The following is a 21,768-nucleotide window of genomic DNA, read 5'->3' as shown; positions in this document are numbered from 1 at the left end:
CAGGCCATTCTGTCCCACCGGTCTAGCAAACCCGACGGTCTAGTAGGAAAAATACGCTGCAGAGCGGGCGTGCTACCAACTTATTTTGGTAAGGGATTACCCGGGAGATTTCTGAGATTGGGTGTCGTGTCTTAGCGGGCGCGGACAAATATCGTTGTTTTACGGCGCGCATTCGCAGGCGCAGGTACATAATTGCGTTCTGTCTATCCCTTGAGCAATGTTCAGTTGAGCAAATAGAGCAAATTTTTTGGGTCCACATCCAGAGTGTAGATCTGCACTCCCATGGTGAAAATTTTGGGTATTATTGGCTTAAATTTCGCTCACTTCTTAATATGGTTTGAATCGAACTTTCTCCCAACTATGGTTAAATGAGAACTGTATGGTATGCATGACCTTGGACACAGCGAACTGGGGGGAAGCCCATCTCCTTTATGCCCACCTTTCTTGCATTGTTACTTAAATGCAGATAGCCCTTGACACAAGCTAAAATTGGCATTCTGTCCTTACTAAGTGCTGCCCTCCTGTTTAAGCAAATGTGGACCACCCCCTGTGCTGCAGTCACATTTTGATCATGGCAATGTTGTTTCCTAGAGAAATAGAGCATTCTGGTTTTCAAGAAAGTAGAATGATTGGATTTTGAATCAATATTATAGCCTGAAGAGGAAGTGATGTCTGCTTGGAGAGTACATAGATAGCCAACAGTCCATTGAATGGTGATGTGGACTGGTAGTTGCAGGCAAAAATTGCACAAAACATTGTTGTAATGAGAACATGATGGAAAAGTTTGGTGCAAGTGGGCCTCACCTGAGTTTGGAGCATGAAAGCATTATGTTCAGTATGCTGATGCTTTAGAGGCATGCATTGTGGTAGATCAAATTTCTACAGACTAGATGTAGGCCAAACATATGTCTTTGGACTTAAGCCAGGATTTCGTGCCTGGACGTCCATTCAGAATTAAGGGAAAAGGTGCACACCGCTCAAAGAATACCTTCCTTTGCCATTAGTTGTCACGTGCCCATGGCTGCTTTGGTGCTGCTGCCAAATTAAAGGACTATTTGTTAAGGGATGCAAAAAGAAAAAACAGCTTGTTTATCATTACTTGTCCATCTAGCTAACTCAGGTTAGAGAGCCGCTGGCCTGCCTTCCCTACCCTGCCGATCATAGTGGGGTAGTGGCTTTAAGTGCTGGCTGTTTGTCCTTGGCATGTATTGCCTGCTGCTGTGTCAGCATCAGTGCTTGACAGGTATTGCCTGCTGCTGTGTCAGCATCAGCACTTGGCAGGTATTGCTTGTTGCTGTGTCAGCATCAGCACTTGACAGGTATTGCTTGTTGCTGTGTCAGCATCAGCACTTTAGGTCAGGGGATGTAAACTCAGGAAATCCAGGATGGATTTGCCAACTACTGAGCACTCTAAACTCATCTTGCTGCTGCTGTTCTCATTCACATTCATTCAATGCATTCTGCTGTTAACCTGGAAGTGTGCAACCAGATGATAGGGGTTGGGATTCACACCACAACCAGATGATAGGGGTTGGGATTCACACCACAACCAGATGATAGGGGTTGGGATTCACACCACAAGCAATGCTTAGTCTCAGCTGTGATCATGGAAATTGATCCATTTTAAATGTTTGGATTAAATATTTAAAAAGAAGGAGAGTATGCTGCACCCTATGAGAAATATCTGGGAGGAGATTGTTACCTGGGAATTATTGTTAGGTTATGCTGCACCATGCATGGGTTCCCAGTTACTTCAGTGCACAGACTGGCACCCCTGAATAGTCCTTGCATGTTCCTACAGATTGAAATTCAGTCTATGATGCACAAGAGTCCTTGATAAATCGCAAATATCATATGCTGGTGGTTTTCCCAATGATGGCATGATTATCCTGCTCTTGCTTTCACAGCTGGTAGTGTCACAAGGAACATGGCTGCTAAAGTGGAGGACCAGCTACCAGATGGCATTACTGCATTGGACAACCAAGGTGGTGGCCACATGTTCAATGCCAAGAAGGGCATGGTTGGTAAGCAATCATGATAACTATATTTTATGTTGTCATGCTCATTGTGCTGTCATATGTTTACAATTCCATCATTGGGATTTTGTTGTTGATGTGAACACAACTGAATGAACCAACTAATCAAGTTTCCCACTATCACCAACCATTTGGTTTCACCACTGTTCCCGATTCCATTGCAAAGCAGAATGCCTTGGATTACTGTCCTGAAACCTGGTGTCCACTTTAAACTTGATCCTTTTCATTTTGGTGTCGAATGAGCTTCACCGTGCTTGATGAAATTATTAACTCTGGGCCATACACTGCTTGATGAGAGTATTAACTCTGGGCCATACACAGGCCATACACTTCATGCTTTTTTCTATCACCCAGGCATTCATTATTTGAGCACAGTTAACATCTTGCTTCAAAAAGCACCCACATGCAGCAGCTCTGAAACCCAACCAGCAATTTCTGAGATCCTACTAGCACCACACACGTCACAGTACACCACTCACTGAGCCAGACCTCTGGTCATCGAACGCGCCATCGCCGCCGGGTCTGCCGGGACGTGCGGACGCCCCGCGAACCCGTCATCGGCACGCGCCGACACTGAAACGCCGGCGACCTCTCATCCGTCCCGATGGGCGCGGCCCGCCCACCCCCGCTAGAAGACGCGCTCGTAGAACGGCATGTAAACGTGACGTTGGGGCGTCCTGGCCAGCGTGACTTGTGTCGCGTGTTTGTCTCTAGTGTAGAGCCTCTGGCGCTGGCTCTGGCTCTGGCTCTGGCTCTGGCTCTGGCTCTGGCTCTGGCTCTGGCTCTGGCTCTGGCTCTGGCTCTGGCTTTGGCTCTGGCTCTGGCTCTGACTCTGGCTCTGGCTCTAATTGTGACTTCCTCAACTTAGTTCTGGCTCTAGTTCGTGCTCCTTCTCCTCCTCCTGCTTCAGCTCCAGGTCTTGCTCGTACACATGCTCCAGCTTTTGATCGCGCTTTTGCTCCTGCTCCTGCTCCTGTTTCCGCCCCTGGGTGGGCGACGAGTCGGGCGGACGCGGTGCGATGTTGGCGCGCGCGCCAACCTAACTGGTGGTGACTGGAGCTCGCTCCGTTCCCCCCCCCCCCCCTCCCCCTCCCCTGGTGCCCCGTACCGCCACTGTCAGATGCGGGACCGCAGCGGGCAGGGTCACACCCGGCCCCGTCCGCCGGTGAGGCGCTGGAAAATGAGTGTCTTTCTGACGGGGGTTGTGCTCGGGAGTGTCGCGTCCCCGGGCCTGACGCAGGCTCCTGGCAGTGGCGGACGTCCGGTTGGCTCGGCGGCTGAGTCCCTGAATGGCTGAGTTTACCTCGCGTGCCCACTGCACCCTGGCGTAGTTTGTCTGCTGTTTATTATTGCTGTATTTTCCTTTTTTGATACTGAGGGTTACCAGTTCAGGGTTCAGCAGCGAAGCAAGCTGTTGTGCTTTTTCCGCAAATTGTTAAGTGCGTTTGCGGGAAACATTATTCACATAGATAATACAGTATTAAGAGCCTTATTCTTCGGAGAAAGACAGGGAGAATGGAGATAAAGATGCGTTGATATTTCGGCCACATGGCTTTATCGAAAAAATAGCAGAAGCTGTCGAGGCTTATCAAACTCTTGAAGTTCAGAAGCAGTAGCTCCATTCTCCTGTGTTTCTCCGAGGAATAATGTTACTACTGCTATCTTACCTATTTTTAGCCTTTCGGTTGCCTCCTAACAACCATCGGAGTGGCACTGCCGGTAGCAGTTTGACTATACATTGATACACGCATTTGTTTTCGCCTCCGAAAGGAAGTTCCATTGCCGTGTGCTTCATTTGCTAGGTTTTGCTGTATGATATGCTTATTAAATTAAACATAATTGCATATCGTTCAATAGCGACGGACAGTCGTGGGCAATTCTGGATAATTTAAGGACTTTCCGATTGTAAGGAGCATAAAGATGGCCCAAGCTTTCACCAACACTACCAGAGACTTGAAATAGGTTTCCTTGTTCCTATTTATCTGGTTAACTAACACCAAAACAAAATTTAAGAAAATATCCCTTTTCAAATTTGGAAGTGATTGCATGTCAAGTCGCTGAGTGCCGTTCTTCGCATGCTGTACATCCTGCTTCTGCTCTCATTTCCGCTACTCGGATTGTGCCGAGTTTGTGCTTTGGCTTTGCCGAGTTTGTGCTTTGGCTTTGACGCTTGTGCAACAAGTTTTCTAACACGCACTAGTTTCCCAGTTAGCATGAAGCTTTTTATCATGTCATGATATGTCTGCTGGCCTGTTTCTGCGCAGTCGTGCTTCTGGTACTCCCTGCAGGGCTGTACATTACACCAAATCATTCAGCCCTTCTGCTTCCGCGTCGTAGCAGGAAAAGCTGCTCGAGGAATCAGTTATCATTTATTGGCTTCCCTCATGCCCGGCGGGGAAGGGGGATGTGCCGGGGACCCTCGTGCGCTGGGTGTGAGTCACAGAACGGTGGGGGATGTGCCGGGGACCCTCGTGCGCTGGGTGTGAGTCACAGAACGGTGGGGGATGTGCCGGGGACCCTCGGTGCGCTGGGTGTGAGTCATAGAACGGTGGGGGATGTGCCGGGGACCCTCGTGCGCTGGGTGTGAGTCATAGAACGGTGGGGGATGTGCCGGGGACCCTCGTGCGCTGGGTGTGAGTCATAGAACGGTGGGGGATGTGCCGGGGACCCTCGTGCGCTGGGTGTGAGTACGTTGAGTCACAGAACGGTGAGATGTGCCGGGGACCCTCGTGCGCTGGGTGTGAGTCACAGAACGGTGGGGGATGTGCCGGGGACCCTCGTGCGCTGGGTGTGAGTCACAGAACGGTGGGGGATGTGCCGGGGACCCTCGTGCGCTGGGTGTGAGTCACAGAACGGTGGGGGATGTGCCGGGGACCCTCGTGCGCTGGGTGTGAGTCACAGAACGGTGGGGGATGTGCCGGGGACCCTCGTGCGCTGGGTGTGAGTCACAGAACGGTGGGGGATGTGCCGGGGACCCTCGTGCGCTGGGTGTGAGTCACAGAACGGTGGGGGATGTGCCGGGGACCCTCGTGCGCTGGGTGTGTCACAGAACGGTGGGGGATGTGCCGGGGACCCTCGTGCGCTGGGTGTGAGTCACAGAACGGTGGGGGATGTGCCGGGGACCCTCGTGCGCTGGGTGTGAGTCACAGAACGGTGGGGGATGTGCCGGGGACCCTCGTGCGCTGGGTGTGAGAGATACCTCGTGCGCGGTGTGAGTCACAGAACGGTGGGGGATGGCCGGGGACCATCGTGGCTGGTGTGAGTACAGAACGGTGGGGGATGTGCCGGGACCTCGTGCGCTGGGTGTGAGTCACAGAACGGTGGGGGATGTGCCGGGGACCTCGTGCGCTGGGTGTGAGTCACAGAACTGTGGGGGATGTGCCGGGGACCCTCGTGCGCTGGTGTGAGTCACAGACGGTGGGGGATTGCCGGGGAGGGGTGTGATCACCTGCGGGAGAACTGGGACGCCGGGGACCCTCGTGCGCTGGGATGGGTTTGTGAAGTCACAGAACGGTGGTGGATGTGCCGGGGGACCCTCGTTGCGCGTGGGGTTGAGTCACAGAACGGTGGGGTAGGATGTGCCGGGGACCCTCGTGCGCTGGGTGTGAGTCATAGAACGGTGGGGATGTGCCGGGACCCTCGTGCGCTGGTGTGAGTCACAGAACGGGGGGGATGTGCCGGGGACCCTCGTGCTTGGTGTGAGTCACAGAACGGTGGGGGAGTGCGGGGACCTCGTGCGCTGGGTGTGAGTCAGAACGGTGGGGGATGTGCCGGGGACCCTCGTGCGCGGGTGTGAGTCACAGAACGGTGGGGGATGTGTCGGGGACTGTGCGCTGGGTGTGAGTCATAGAACGTGGGGATGGCGGGGACCTCGTGCGGGGTGTGAGTCGAACGGTGGGGATGTGCCGGGACCTCGTGCGCTGGGTGTGCAGAAGGGTCACCCTCGTGCGCTGTGAGTAACAGAACGGTGGGGGATCGTGCCGGGGACCCTCGTGACGCTGGGCCTTGTGAGTCATCAGAAACGGTGGGGGATGTGCCGGGGACCCTCGTGCGCTGGGTGTGAGTCACAGAACGCGCGCGTTCTTTCGTCAGATTACACGGTGATGCTCGCATGCAAATGACCGAGGAAGGTCAGCCAGGACCGGGCCTGCCGACTCCGACCTCCTCGCGGCCCGCAAAATTGATCGCATGCTCTTTGGTAACTGGCAAAAAAGTGGAGCCACGATCGCCTCACGAGCTGAATCGTCCCATGTTAGGTGGGTTAGGTTAGGTGGGCTTGTGCGCTTCCAAAGATATCTGCATATCACGTAGCCGGAACCGAAATTTGCTGAATGAAACCATCGATGATAAAGGACAAAAATACATCAGATTACTCTCCCTCTGCTCTCTACCTGGCGTAGCCGTACGCCCGCCGTACTGCATTCGGTGCAAACTGACGCCATTTGTTGACTGGCACTCCGTGTAAACTGGCACCCGGCAAAAACTAACGCCCGGTGTAGAATGGCACCATGTGTTGGCTGAGACGCCGTGCACACTGACACCCGGCGTTAACTGACGCCCTGTGCAGGGATAATGCTGGACAGCGACGGGCGTCTGCTGAAGCCGGTGTGTCCGGACGCCAGCGTGCAGGAGGAGGACGACGAGGTGCGCTTCTACGAGAAGATCGCGAACAGCGCAGACCCCGTGGACAGGGAGCTGGCCGGCCTGGCGCCCAAGTACTTCGGCACACGAACCGTCACGGTCGGCGAGCGGGGTGAGTCGCGCTCGACGGCCAGCAGGGCAGCAGGGTGGCGGGTGAGAGGGGCTCTGTACTGAAAGGGGTTGTCGACGGCAGGATGGTGAGTGAGAGGGGCTCTGTACCGGGAGGAGGTGTCGACGGCAGGGTGGTAAGTGAGAGGGGCTCTGTACCGGAAGGGGGTGTCGACAGCAGGATGGTGAGTGAGGGGGTTCTGTACGGGGAGGGGGTGTCGATGGCAGCGTTGTTGTTGGGTCATTGCGCATGGAGAGGGTCGGCGCTTCAATGCACGTTGTTATCGCTGGAAGATAATTGTGAGAAAGCTAGCGATGTTTACGATGAAGGGAATCAACACGTAATGGCTGAATACTGTCATGATGCCCCTTTCACTGCTCTGTTTTTTTTTCTGGGGTCAGTGAGGACAATGTTTGGGGCTTTGGCTTCATGGCGTTTAATTTGAACAACTGCCAAAGTAGAGTCCGCCACGATGTTTGCCTGTCACGTGAAAACCGAACGGCAAACAGTGTTACTTTCATGGACGGCAATGCAGTCTTTCGACGTCACTGGAATGGAGGGAGCACCTCCGCCGGTTGGGATCTTAGCCTCGCCCACTGCAGAGACGTGCGCCGTGTCCAGCTCACGTCTAAGTGTTGCACGGACGTTTCCAAACAAGGCGGTTCACTTTTCGGTTGTGATCATGCAGTTAACAAACCGCTGGACGCTGCTGTTCTGAACTCTTCAAAGCCATCGGATCCAAAATTTGTGACATCTCCCCCCCCCAAAAAAAAAACAACAAAAACAAGAACGATGGGAGGGGCTGGGTGCGAACAGAAGTCGAAAGCACTACAGTGTACAGCTTTGCAATAGCAGCCCTCTGATCGGAAGACTCTCATCAGGTGTACCCGGATGGGCACAGATGATGATAGGTGCAATCGTCAACTTTGTTCGAGGCAAGTAAGCATGCATCATCTTGGGACGTCACATGAGCAGCGCTTGTCATTTGAAGTGCATCTAGAAATGGCGTTTTGGTCATTGTCTTGAACACCTTGATCTAATTCCTGGTACTGGTCACCATCATCATCATCATCATCATCATCATCATCATCATCATCATCATCAGCTGAACCCGGGGTCAAGGTCACACGGCACCGGTGTCGCGTCTGGAGGGAGGAACGGACCGATCGACACCGACACGACACGACCGAGGGCGGCCCGCTGACACTGCCTCAGCTGTTGCTGATGCATGGAAGCCGGCCGCCTTGCCTGCAGGCGACAGCGTGTGTGTGTGTGGGGGGGGGGGAGGGGGAGTTGGAGCGTCTCTGGCGCCGAGACGGGACGCCGCCCCTGAGTGCATCCAGTGCTCTGTTCATACAGCAGTAAAGTTGCCGTGTTTTGTGTGGGTGTTGTGAAGGTTGAGATATAGTTTAAGCCGACTTTACGAGTTGCTATGTGCTGTCTTTGTCTGCGTGTGTGTGGTGTTGTTCAATGTTGGGAGCTGTCTGGTGCTGTACGAGTTTCCCGGGTTTGGGTTGCCGTGCGCACCGCACCGCGTGTTTGTTCCTGCCGTCTCTGGAGCTGGTGACAGCTGAGGCAGTGTCAGCGGGCCGCCCTCGGTCGTGTCGTGTCGGTGTCGATCGGTCCGTTCCTCCCTCCAGACGCGACACCGGTGCCGTGTGACCTTGACCCCGGGTTCAGCTGGTGGTGATGATGATAGTGATGATGATGATGGTGATGGTGATGGTGATGGTGATGATGATGATGATGATGACCAGTACCAGGAATTAGATCAAGGTGTTCAACACAATGACCAAAACGCCGTTTCTAGATGCACTTCAAATGACAAGCGCTGCTCATGTGACGTCCCAAGATGATGCATGCTTACTTGCCTCGAACAAAGTTGACGATTGCGCCTATCATCATCATCTGCGCCCATCCGGGTACACCTGATGGTTTCCTGGGTTTTGGGTTGCCGTGCGCACCGCACCACGTGTTTGTTCCTGCCGTCTCTGGAGCTGGTGACGTTCGTGTGGCCGGCCGCCAGCGTCTCGCCGTGTGTCTGTCTCGCTGGGGCGGGAGGTCGGCCCGCCCCCCGCGGCCCGTGCTGATACGGCTCTGCGGCGCCACGAGATCTGACGGCCGCTGACCGCTGACCGCTGACCGCTGACCGCTGACCGCTGACCGCTGACCGCTGACCGCTGAACGCTGACCGCTGACCGCCGCGCCCGGCTCTGCGGCAGAGGTACTCTGCATGAAGGTGGAGAACTTCACGCGCGGCTTCCGGCACGCCTGCGTGCTCGACATCAAGGTGGGCCGCGTCACCTCGATCCCGACGGCGCCCGAGCACAAGCGGAAACACGAGGCGGTGAGACCACCCGCCGCCGGCGCGCGCTCTCCCGCCGTCGACGCGCGCGCCAAAGCAGACAGCCCGTCGCGCCGCGTGTTTATCGAATTTTGGGCGTTGCGTTCAAGCAGCGAATGACCGCGTGGGCGGGCTCTGACGGTGTGCGAGCAGCAGCAGCTGTGACTGTGGACTGCAGGCGAGTTGGAGGCATTTGTTTTGCTGCGGCAGGCCCGAAGCGGCGGAACTGTTCGCCTTCACGGCCTGGCTTGGCACGTTCCTGGCACGCTTGGCACGGCCTGGCTTGGCACTTGGCACGTCGTCGTGTACCCCACGTGTGAGATAGCTGGACCCAGCCGGCGTTGGCTCGTAGGGCTCCCATCTCCTAGCCGACCGGCGTACGCCCCCCCCCCCCCCCCACCCCTCCCCTCCCCTCCCCTGGTCCGAAATCCAGACTTCCTTGGTCGTGAGAGCTGAACCGGGTTACCACGACGTTTGAACCACAAAAGGTTGGCCTCATACATCAGGCTGAGAACTTTTGGCCTCTGAACCCGTAACCCCTCGCCTCATCCCCCGGCCTCTTGACCTGTGACCTTACCCAGCACCGGTGACCCATGGCAGCCGACATTGACCCGCCTCCTAATCCCGGGACCTCTCACCATGCTGGCCGACCGAAGCCCTGACCCCGGCCCCGCCGGCAGTCCAAGTACACGGGCACCCGCCCTGACCTCGGCCCCGCCGGCAGTCCAAGTACACGGGCACCCGCCCTGACCTCGGCCCCGCCGGCAGTCCAAGTACACGGGCACCCGCCCTGACCTCGGCCCCGCCGGCAGTCCAAGTACACGGGCACCCGCCCTGACCTCGGCCCCGCCGGCAGTCCAAGTACACGGGCACCCGCCCTGACCTCGGCCCCGCCGGCAGTCCAAGTACACGGGCACCCGCCACACGGTCGGCTTCAGCGTGCCCGGCATGACCGTCTTCGACGTGAGCCGAGGAGCCGTCACCCAGCACGGCAAGGAGTTCGGCAAGGGTCTCAATGGCGACACGGTGGCCGACGGTGAGAGCCGGGGCGGGGTGGTCAGGTGAGAGGGGTGGACAGAGACGTGGCTGGGCTGGAGCGTGCGGTGGGAGCGGTCAGACGGCGGGTAAACGACAGGCGGTCAGAGTCAAGGTGAGGAAGTGTTCGGTGGTGGGGATGTGGACGGTTGTGGGAGTGGAGGAGGGGGTTCAGTCTGAGGGTGGGGACGGAGATACACCCGTAGAGCTCTCAGGTTCAGTCAGTTAGGCGCCAAGGGTACAGATTGAGATGCATGCTGTCTTAACTTTTCTCAATGCTGCTGATGCAGACTCGCTCCCGCCGCCGCTCTCAAAACGTTTCGTGAGGTTATTGACCTTGACCCCCTGCTGCATCCTGGCAGTGACCTCCTTGTCCGATTTGTACCGCCTGGGGCGGCTTGACACCCGTCTGGCATGGAAGCCCAACAGAGAACTACGGTGGCATGAGCTGATGCTTGCGCCTGTGCCTTTTTAACTGGACAGATTTGGCCAACGCTGGATAGAGCGGATGTGCGGAAAGACGGCTCTGAGGATGGACTGAGGGCGTGACGCCGGGCGGGGCGATACAGCTGTCGGCCAAGCTGATTTTAAGCGGTGTGACAATGGGGTTGGTTCGTTGGTTGTTTGGATTAGAGCTCTTTTGACCATAAATTATAATTTCGGGGCTATGGGATGAAGGAAAATGGTTGACGGTGCAGCAGACTTGCACGCGCCTGGGAGGGGGGGGGGGGGGGCGGCGGGGGAGGGGGCACCGCCGAGTTTAACCTGCGCATGTGCGTTGGGTACCCGATCGGGGTCCCCCTTCCCACGGGGCTATCGCCCCACTCGTGGCAAGATAGAGGATAAGAGGGTCGGATACGAGGAGTGGCACGCAGGGAGGGGAAGAATTTATGGCGAGTGAGAACGGGTTGCACGCAGTTCCGATGTGTCTGTACAGTACTGACGGTAAACTGAAGCATCAAACATGGTATTCTGTCAATATGGAGCAAGAACAGGAGATCAAACGCTCGAAAGCACGACGCGTCCTAGAGGTGCACTCGACAGCGTTTACAGTCGGAATCAACCCTGGAATTGACCAAGTTGTCTTTGTGTCAAGGTACGCTCGCTTTCCTTGTTAAATAGAAGTGAATATGACTCCGTGCCAAGTCGGTAGGTGCTAACCTCGCCGTGGATGGATTGCGGTCGTCAGCCGTTAGTTGGCCCTGCGGCCGCCGTTGCTAGGCAACCGCTGACACGTGCCCAGCCCTGGCTCGGGTGCGCTGTACGAGATAAGCGTGAGCATCGGAGGCGATCCACGATGGCCGCAGTATTTTGTGGGGTAAATTGGTTATTTTACCGTTTATTTTGCATTGCCCCAAGTTTTAGTTCTCTTGTTAATCCCTTAACTCTGAATGGGTCATGGCGGCCGAAAACGAGCTCCGATCTAACCAGACCAAAAGTGGACAGCTGTCGCCATCTCTTGTAGTGCGGTCGTCCGCCAGTACATGCCGAACAAGGCGGCTGTTTCGCAGCCGTCGCTATTGGCACAGTTCGCCAGTGTTGGTGTGGAGCCTCTCTCTGCCCAGCTGCCGGCCTCCCTCCCGCGCGCGCAGGCCTTAACACAAACCGCACCTCCGGAGGCTTTGACCACGCCCGTCACCGCCGAAGAAGCCGAGGGTCCTCACTCGCCGGCACGTGTCGTAGACCAGCGACGCGACGCACGTATACTGCGCATGTGTGTCGGTAGTGTAGCACTACCAGTGTAGTTGGTGTAGGCACATGTAGTGTTGCACTACCAGGTTAGCGTAACTGTAACACTGCCAGTTAGTGTAACACTGCCACTTAGTGTAACACTGCCACTTAGTGTATCACTGCTAGGTAGTGTCACACTGCCAGTTAGTGCAACACTACCTGTTAATATAACACTACTAGGTAGTGTCACACTACCAGCTAGTGCAACACTACCAGTTAATATAACGCTACTTGTTAGTGTAACACTGCCAGTTAATGCAACACTACCAGTTAATATAACGCTACTAGTTAGTGTAGCACTGCCAGTTGGTGTATCACTACCAGTTAATATAACACTACTAGTTAGTGTAACACTACCAGTTAGTGCAACACTACCAGCAAGCAGCGTTCCCGCGGCTGACGTGTATCTGTGTTCGCCGATTGGACACCGTTATTGGTCACGGATGGCTGGCGCCAGCTGGACAGTGACCGGTCTCCCATTCTGATCACGATGAACTGCACGTGCCCAGGCCTTCGCCTGCCCGGAGCGGAGCCCGCAGCCGTGCACAGGAGCCGGTGCACCGGGCACAGTTCACGGCCAGTTGTGGGCAGGTGGCGGCACAGGGCGAGTTGGGCGAGCACGGGGAGGCGTGTGTAATGACGGTACGTTCCCCTGCATTAACGCTACAACTGCCACACCGCTATAACATTATAGCCTGGCCCACGACTGTTTGTGAGAGGACAATTTGGCTTGAAGATCTTGTGGAGCCTATTCGCCCCCCTCATAGCTTCCGTCTTGTCGAATTTGTCGTATGATATCCTCTATCATATTGGACCTGTTTTGACGGTTGAAGTTCGAAACGAAACCTCGTATTATAGGCTACCTGTTTTAGTAGACCAAAGGTCAAGCTTTGAGATTGGTCGAAACACGAAAGTTCCGAAACACGACAGATACCTCCGTAGGGTAAACATTTCACAAGAGGCTTTCGGCTTGGGCGCATTTAAAGCATCAAACATCTGTACTTTCTGCTTGATGCACATAAGGCATTGAAGTATCTCACATTCGATGACACTACCCGCCTTGACGTTTAACTGGTTCGAGCGGTAATTTTTTTTGGCAACCGGGGATGGATGCAAGACTCCGAGATCGGGTGATTAACATGTGGTGCTGGGCCACGCGTAACGTAGCACGTAACAATACGATACAATGCGTAACAATGCAAATAGTAGCATTGGCCCATCCACCTCTCATTGTGATGCATTTGTCCTTGTCTGGCGCGTCCCAACCAACGGCGGGTTAGGGATATGCAAAACAGATGAGGAGGAAGACGAAAACAGTGAAAGGCCGACAATAAGCCTAACCGCTATCGTGGGCAATTTACTCCGACTTCATTGCCCAAACTAATGCGGATTCATCGTGACGTTGTCCTTCCAAATCCTCCACAAACGCATACGATAATCTGGCCCTAACTCGTGTTCTTAAATGTTCATCAATGGTACATTTCGCGACACAGTAAACTGATTCCGGCCAAACATGGGATTTCATCAGTGGAAAGCCCTCTGGTCTGGTGTGTGTCTGGACACAACTGCGCTTTGTCCTGACATGCGTGTTACAAATGAGCCCCGCAGCCGTCACTGACCAGTGAAGGAGTGCCGCCATTTTGTCGGGACATGTCTGAGCCCAGCCTCTACGGCCGCGGGGGAGCAGTGCCAGTTCAACAAACAGCTTGTTCCAACGTTATAAACGCACCACTCAACACGGCGCCGCGGCCGCCTTGCTTCAGACCATCCCTGGCCATCCACCAATCAGCAGTCAAGGAGGAGCCACGCAGGGCTGTTGCTGGGGTGCGACCCTGGCGCCTCCCACGCATCGGCCGTGGCGTCGGACGCGCCGTCTTCTGAGCCGCAGCGACGGCGGCCGGCGGCGTTGGCCTCGCCCTCCTCCGGCGGCCGCCCGCCAGCCCCACTCCGCCCCGCCGCTGCGGTGCAGTGCATGCAGTGCCGGTGGATGCAGTGTCGGCGGATGCAGTGCCGGCGGATGCAGTGTCGGCGGATGCAGTGCCGGTGGATGCAGTGTCGGCGGATGCAGTGTCGGCGGATGCAGTGCCGGTGGATGCAGTGTCGGCGGATGCAGTGCCGGCGGATGCAGTGTCGGCGGATGCAGTGTCGGCGGATGCAGTCGTGAGGCGGCCCTGACGCTTGTCCGCGTTCCGGCAGCGTTCCGCGCGTTCCTGAACGCGCCATGCGGGGCGCGCGTGCGGCCGATCTGCGACAGCCTGATCACACAGCTGGAGAGCATCCACAGCTGGTTCAGGTGAGGACGGGTTCAAGCGGGGACGGGTTCAGGAGAAGGCCTGTTCAGGAGAGAACGGGTGCAGGTGAGGATGGGTTCAGTACAGGATGGGTTCAGGTAAGCGACGGTCCAGGTGAGGATGGGTTCAGTACAGGATGGGTTCAGGTGAGCGACGGTCCAGGTGAGGGGAGAAAAGGTTTAGATCAGAAAGGATACGGTGAGAAGGAGATGTCAGGCGTTGAGAGGAGTCCAGGGGCGTGTTTGTGTGTGTGGAGGGGGGGGGGGGGAAGGGGAAGGCGTTTGGGGCCGCTGGTAACCATTCGCAAGAGAGCACGTTTTCTGGCAGACCTCAGGCAGAAGGAAATTTCATTTGAAGCTCTCCTGTACTCGACTCCGTAAAATTTTAATTGAGCGTCAGTTCATTATCGGAAAGGCATATCTCATGTTCATGTCACCAGCTTTTAATTCCAGAAACGTAGCATCTAGCCAAGTTTTGCGTTGTCCTAGGAAGGAGACCATGTTCACGCATGATAGTTTTACTATCGCTCTGGCCTCGCACTGCGCCTCGGGCAGTCCTGTAGGTCGTCAATGCAGAAGAGGCGCCCGGCATGACGTCACACGGCCAGCGCCGCCGACACTGACAGACGCGCCGGAGACGATCGCTGACGGCCGCCGCGGCCGCCTCCGAGCGACGGGCCGACCGTGAAGGCTGAGGCAGACAGGGGCGGACCCACTGGCGCTCCTCGGAGTGGGCTGTGTAGGAGAGGGAGGGGGCGTGGTTCTCTGGCGGTGGGCGGGTGCATGTGTCGGGGAAGTGGGGGTGAAATGCGGCGGGAGGGGGGGGGGGGCAAGACCGGGTGGCAGCTGTGCCTGGCTTCGTGCCAACAGCGACGCCAACACCTACTTGACACCTATTTGGCAGCCGTTTGACGCCCGTTTGACCCCCGTGTGGCACCGTTTGACGCCCGTTTGACGCCTGTTTGACCCCGGTTCGGTGCCGCCTGAGGGCCGTCCGGCACTAGTTTGACACTCGTTTGACGCCCTTTGACACCCATTTGACGTCCCTGTGACGCCCATTTGGTGCTCGTTTGACGCCGTTTGACGCCCGTTTGATGCCTGTCTCCGCCCGGCAGCCGGCAGCGCAAGTACCAGTTCTTCGCCTCGTCCATCCTGCTGACTTACGACGCGGCCGGTCTGCTGCCCGGCTGTGGCAGCCCGGTGCTGGCCGCCGCGCGGCCGGCGGCGCGGATGATCGACTTCGCGCACGCGTGGCCGGCCGCCGGCGCCGCCGACGCCAACTACCTGGAGGGGCTGCAGCACGTGCTGCGGCTGGTGCGGCTCGTCAGGGAGACGCTGCCCCCCGCCTAGGGCGCTGGCGCTAGGCGGGGGAGTCCGCCCAGGTGGTGTGTCGCCGGCCTCGCTGTCTGCCGTCGATTGAGGTCTTCTCCTGTTGGATGATCCTCTGTCATTAGCCTCGGTCCTCCGCCGTCGGCTCGTGTCATTTGCCGTCGGCTTGGGTCCTCCGCCGTCGGCGTGGGTCCTCATCTTAAGCCTTCGCCTCTCTTCCTCTGGTGGCTGCTCCTCTGTCGCTGGCTTTCTCGGCCGTCCTTTCGACACTCGTGGCCGCGGGTACACACGCCGTGTGTGCGCACGGGATCACGCTGCGGATCAAAGACTCCATCCTTCCTGCGGCCGAATCTGTGTGTCTCCGATGTTATGTCTCTGACCCTCGCCGACCGTACGCCGTTCGCGTAGGCGGCGGTCGCGGTCAAATGTTGGGTTGTGTGATCAATAGGCTCGATGATTTAGCCGGCTAATGCGCCGTCAAAGACTGGCGAATGCTCAGTTCGCTTCCCAATAGCTAGCTGAACGACCTCCCGAGAAAATGAACTGTTGGTCGCGTGCGCGCGAATTGGCGGCGAGCTAACGCCGGGCCTCGACCGCTGGCGGCGAGACGTCGCTGCTGGCACGAAGCCAAGCACCGCTGCCGCCTGCTCTTGCCCCCGGTCTCAGGGTCGCGTACCGGCACATGAATCAAGGCGTAGCCGCTTCTCAGATGCTTGATCGATGCTTCGTTGGGGGAGGTATGGAGGTGAGGTGTTCGGGGTCGGACCTCACGCTGCTGCGGCGCCCGGCCGGAGCCGTGACACGCTCTCCGAGGTCGCCTCCCCGCGACGCACGGCCGCCCCGCCACGAAAGGCTACGAGCGGGTCACGAGGTGCTTGCTTGCCCCGTGACGTCACGAGCGTGAGTCCGTGGCGCCAGCCGGCTAAGCGTCTGCCGCGTCACGACGGGGTGTCGTGGGCGGTGTGGCCGCGCCCGCCTGGTGCGGACGGCGCGCCCGGCACGTGGAGGTCCGATCCTGACGCTGCCGTTGTCGACGTTCGGGATAGGCTGAAAACCACTGCCCAGCCAGAGGTCTGTGTGGCGAAGTCTTTGCGTCCAAAATTACTTAGATTTATCTGCGTGTCACCTTCCACGTCAATCTGGACCAGCCATGTCGCCCCGTCTGGACCAGCCATGTCGTGACTCCACCGACAAGCAGACTCGCCGAGCTGTCTTTGCTGCAGGTAGCGGTCTGCACGCCATGTGGCGTGGTAATTCCGGTTGGCCCGCGTCTCCGTCACGTGCCACGTGACGTGCCAGAACGTGCCATGGTCGCCGGGACATGCCGAGGGCGGGGCATTGTCGGATTGACGCCGCCCCTGTCGGTCGCCGCTGGCCGCTGGCCGCTGGACGGAGCGACGCAGTCGTGATACTTCGACAGCTTTGTGATGTCGGCATGTGATTACCCCGAATGCGCAGATTCTTGCGGGCGACTGATTTAAATTCGTATCGCGCCGCGTTGAGCTTAGTCCCGTGCCAAATGCGCTAACCGGTTCGTCGCGGAGGGTCTGTTAGGGCGGGTGGTACCACGCTGGGTCTGTTACGGCGGGTGGTACCACGCTGGGTCTGTGAGGACAGGCGGTGCCTCGCTTCGCTGTGTAGCCGCCACAGGACAGCTGCAATGCCGTTTGCGGACGAACCGATCCAAGGATGCAAACGTGCTGCATATGTCCGCTTCCATGTCGGACGGCCGGGACGGCAGCTGAGAAGAAGCCTGGCAAGCTTGTTAACGTCGGTTGTGGCGATTCCTCCTCTTGCCTCGCTCTGAAGCCGTCCCTGAGTCACTGATCATCAAGAAGTTTGTGGAAAAAACGTCGCACAAATCAGTCGAGTCATCGACCGACACCGTAGGGCAATGAAACCCACACTAGAGTGGATCACAAACTGCGTATCCATTTCCGTCACGTACTTTAGTCGACCTGAGTACAGTTTGCGCTGTAAGTGCGCCGCCCGCGTCGGACTAGCAGCCGGCGGACCGCGCCGGGCGTGTCGACGGCGTCCGCGTCTGCCCTGAATGACGGCCCGGCCGTGTTCGGTCATCACACGGAGACCCCAGCCGGTGGCGCGTCTCGGCTCGCTCTGGCTGGAGCGCTCTGGGACAACGCCATCGCTGTGGATACGAGCGCTCGGAGCCGCCGCCATCGCTGGAGGCAGTCTGTCGTGCAGCTGCACCAACTCCCCGGCTCCCCTGGGCGGTGCAGGGCTTCTCCCGACTCCCCGAGGCAGTGCGGCGGCTCCCCGCCTCCCCGGGCAGTGAAGGGAGTCCCCCGATTCCCCTGGGCAGTGCAGGGGTTCCCCCTGCTTCCGCCGGCATGCGCCTGCCTTATGTCTGCCATGAGGTCAGTGGCTAGGTCTGGTTGCGAGCTGCCGCAATGGAACCGGTGTCAAGACTATAGCTGCCTAGTTTGTAACTTGTCTGTAGTTAGGCTTTGCTGTGTTGAGTTAGTAGTTGCCACTCTGATAATGGGCATATTTGTATGTGGAGCACGCCGCACCGTGCTGTGAGGTGTCACTAGTTAAGAGCTCGCGCACCAGGTGTTGGGTGGCAGCCGCCCGCCGTCTTCGTGCTATTCATAATCGCATGCTTTCGGTGCGCGCCTCGGACTTGAACAATTGTAATCACAACGATTCGCGTAGTTACCACCAGCCGCCTTGAGCTCACGAGAAATCGGAAGTAATCGATACCCAGTCGAGAACTGGAAATCGGCAATGGCGAATCACGAGTGAACAATATACAGGGCGTGATCGAGACAGAATGATGCCACAGTGGTTGGCGGAGCATCCCCGACGAGGCATCCCCGACGGGGCATCCCTGACGGGGCATCCCCAGCGAGGTATCCCCAGCGAGGTATCCCCGGCTGGCACTGCCGCACCGGGCCAGCGCCCTCAGTCTGTCCAGCAGCGCTCCTCTGTCCGCTGGCCTGTGTTCGCGCCCCATTGACTGCGTCTTACGCGAGTGCCTAAGGCCTTGGTCGCCGACACGCCCGCAAGAGATGACGTGTCCCATCGGCGCCGATTCTCTTCGGCTGTGACGCTCTGTCTCTTGCGACGTCCGGCGGGCATTCGAGGCATTGTGGGAGAAGGTGACAACGTCGACCAATGGAGTAGAAGCCATCGTTGTAAAAGTACAATAGTGTGATAGCACGTGTTTGGGGATCTAAGCTGACTCCCTGACACAGACTTCCGTGGAAGGCACGGTGCCAACACAGCCGCGGCGATCAGGCTGTCCATGTGTGACCTCTGCACTACGTTGAGGTCCCTGGCCGCTTGCACAGCGGCGTACTGCGTGAAGTGTTCGAAAGCATTCCCAATAGAAAAACGTCGAAAATTCCGCTCGGGGATTGCTGTCCAAATTCCGGGGGTGGTTGTTCCACTGCACTGACAACAAGGCCATGTCCTGAAGTTTTTGGGGAGCGATCGTTGAAGCCGTGGCCCGAGTTCACAAGCTGATGCCTATAGAGCCCGTCCCATCTACCGAGTAGTCCTGCCGAAGTCACCCGAGACATTTGTTCCCCATGGTAGCGCAACATTCCCCATTGACCTGGACGGAGGCTGGTACCGGGCCAGACCTCGGCCTTGTCTCCGCCAGGGCTGGGTCCGCGTTGATCTGTGTCAGTCGGCTCCAGTTCCAGCTCCAGCTCCAGCCCCAGCCCCAGCCCCAGCCCAGCTTCAGTTCCAGCTCCAGCTTCAGCTCCAGCACCAGCTCCAGCTCCAGCTCCAGCTGATGTTGTAGGCGTCACGCCGACGCTCTGGCCGTCTTTGGGCGGACGTGCGGCATGTGTATGGGGCCAGCGGGCGGGCGGCCAGCGGGAGGGACCCTTGCTGTGACGTCAGAGGTACGCCGGGGTGTGCTCTATCCAGATCAGTGCGAAAAATTCCGTGGCGGTACATCGAGGAGATCTGTCGGTGCCGCCCGATTTGAATGGGCGTTTTTGCTATAAAAAATTGGGCTGGTCTTCGCTGTGCTTGAAGCTCAAATTCAGTGTGGCTTGGCCAAACCGTCAACGATTTTCTCCTAAAAATGAATGCCGGCATTTGATATTGGCCGCGATAGTTGCTACAAGAAAGAAGCAACTATATATATATATATATATATATATATATATATATATATATATATATATAAGGTTCTGTGCAACCAGCTGAAAGTGGAGAAACATGCGTCCTTAAAATGAAATGCTTGGAACTGCTTGGCATCCTAAATGCTAGTGCGTGTCCGGAAATGTTTCAAAATGTGCAGTAAGCCGTGGTGAAAGTGGCCGGCGCATGACGCGTTCTGGCGCAATGTGGCGCCCGCTGCCAGACAAAGTCGCTGTGAGGGCAAAGGCTGGAAATCAGCGTGTTGGTTTGACGCTATCGCCTCGGGTTTGACTGCTGATGTGCCATACCTCGATTTGCAAAGCAAGATGCATAAATACACGCGTCATTGCCACGCTGGCTTTGTGCCGCCTGTGGAAGGACGACTGGCTTGAATCGGTGGTCGGCCGTTTTTCGATTCGCCTCAGGCGGTGAATTGAACGGCGTTGCTATGGAGTCAGAGATGCCTGGGTGACTTTGAAATGGTCGCAGCCGTGACTAGTCATGACTTCGAAATAGTACGATGGTTGGCTAAGCCAATCACAAAGTAGGGCATCGCCTTGCGATCCCAGAACTGTCTGATGCAACTGGCAGATGGCGGGGCGCTAAAGGCGCCTTTTGAAGGAAGCATCGAACCACATTACGAATCCAGGCATAGTTCAGGTTCCGACGGAACAGATGGAATGCGGCGAGTGATCAAGCCTGGGCTTGAACGAAGGCGAGTCTAGTACCCTGGCTAGTACTAGTATGCGCATAACCCACCCGGCCTCACGGCTGATGCAGTCACGTGCCACGTGGCTGAGAGTGAGTCGCTCGGGCGGATATGTGTGGCTAGTGGGCGGCGGCCGGTATAGGACTCTATAGAGAAGACAACGGATGGTTTATAAATTTTTGTTTAGTTGAGAAAATCAACATCGCTGTTCCGTTCCTTACGGTGACCACCGGAGACCACAGTTTGTACGGCCTAAGCAGCTGCACCTGTTTCAGTACAGCTCTGGACCACTGCGTCCGGCAAACCACCACTCTGCTGGTCTTCCCGCGGTATATTTCATGGCGGCACCGAAACACATCCGTCGGACAAGTCAGAGCACATCGGGACGCCACATGAGCACACCGATGACGGTGCTTGTCACACTGGCACATTGTCAGTGATATCGTGCACCTGGTGTACACCGCGCTGCAGACGGGCCTACGGGCGTCAACGGCGGCTCCTCGCGCCGCGGTTCTCGCGCCCTGGACCCACTCGTCCCGATCACACGTGTTGTGGGCGTGCCGCCCGACCAATGAGCCTCACACTGCGGTCGGCGTCGCTGCCGGTGATTGGCAGCGCGATCAGGTCGGCGCTCTGGGTGCAGGCTGCAGGCACACTCCGTGTGCACGTCACACGCAGACACACACACACACTGCTGACACGTCGGCTCGAGCGTCACGCAAGCCGTCACCGACGGACGCGGGTGGGTAAGCCCATCCCCAGTGGGTGTACGTCAAAGCGCACAACACGAACCACGTCCGCAGTGAGCCCCCGTGGGCGTATGTCTCGCCCCAGCCCGGGGGTGGTGTACAGATTAATCAACAACCCACGCCGACTTCACCCCGAGGGTTTGGAGCGCTCACCGGTGGGGTGCAATCACCGGACACCGTGGTCGAGTGCGCCGCGGGCACATGCGCACGACGCCTGCTGCTGTCGTAGGGCTAGTTTCCGATCCTCGGGCGCGCACCGCGAGAGCCAACACGCGTTTGTACAGCCGAATGGGTCATACAGAAAGTAAGCAAACGGCGCGGAGTGCCGCCCGAGGGGGAGCCTCCACGTTAGCCCCACTGCGGGTGAGTTTGCGACTTTGAGAGGGAATTTCATGCTGGAAGGCGCACACCATTGTCAGGCGTCTCAAGGTAGCGCACATGGTAAGATATCTCAGGGTAGCGCATATGGTAAGGCATATCAAGGTAGCGCACGTGGTAAGATATATCAGGGTAGCGCACATGGTAAGGCATATCAAGGTAGCGCGCGTGGTAACATATCTCAGGGTAGCGCATATGGTGAGGCATATCAAGGTAGCGCACATGGTAAGGTATCTCAGGGTAGCGCATATGGTAAGGCATATCAAGGTAGCGCACGTGGTAAGGTATCTCAGGGTAG

The 21,768-nt window shown here is 57.2% G+C and overlaps 1 protein-coding gene across 2 annotated transcripts; it reads left to right on the top strand.

The window, feature by feature from the left end:
* LOC119090459 (inositol polyphosphate multikinase alpha) lies at window positions 1-19,980 on the top strand. 2 transcript variants are annotated; one of them, XM_037213279.1, is made up of 7 exons: window positions 1-88; window positions 1,908-2,024; window positions 6,604-6,789; window positions 9,009-9,133; window positions 10,031-10,166; window positions 14,093-14,189; window positions 15,302-19,980. In XM_037213279.1, exons 2-7 carry the CDS (start codon window positions 1,928-1,930, stop codon window positions 15,534-15,536), a joined length of 876 nt encoding a protein of 291 aa, XP_037069174.1. In that variant the 5' UTR covers window positions 1-88; window positions 1,908-1,927; the 3' UTR covers window positions 15,537-19,980. The 2 variants fall into 2 exon arrangements, with proteins under 2 accessions (XP_037069174.1, XP_037069165.1); XM_037213270.1 differs by lacking the exon at window positions 1-88 and adding an exon at window positions 107-184.
* Window positions 19,981-21,768: the final 1,788 nt, after the last annotated feature.

Source organism: Pollicipes pollicipes, unplaced genomic scaffold (assembly GCF_011947565.3).
Source record: "Pollicipes pollicipes isolate AB1234 unplaced genomic scaffold, Ppol_2.1 Scaffold_1600;HRSCAF=1878_pilon_pilon_pilon, whole genome shotgun sequence".
In the NCBI taxonomy this organism is placed as follows: Eukaryota; Metazoa; Arthropoda; class Thecostraca; order Pollicipedomorpha; family Pollicipedidae; genus Pollicipes; species Pollicipes pollicipes.
Note: the sequence above shows the minus strand (reverse complement) of the source record. Positions and strands in the feature narration are given on the sequence as shown.

Coding starts and splice junctions, on each gene's coding strand:
- LOC119090459 (XM_037213279.1), top strand. CDS start 1,928: ATGGCTGCTAAAGTGGAGGACCAGCTACCAGATGGCATTACTGCATTG. Junction 6,790..9,008: donor CGTCACGGTCGGCGAGCGGG/GTGAGTCGCGCT, acceptor GCTCTGCGGCAG/AGGTACTCTGCATGAAGGTG. Junction 9,134..10,030: donor ACAAGCGGAAACACGAGGCG/GTGAGACCACCC, acceptor CCCCGCCGGCAG/TCCAAGTACACGGGCACCCG.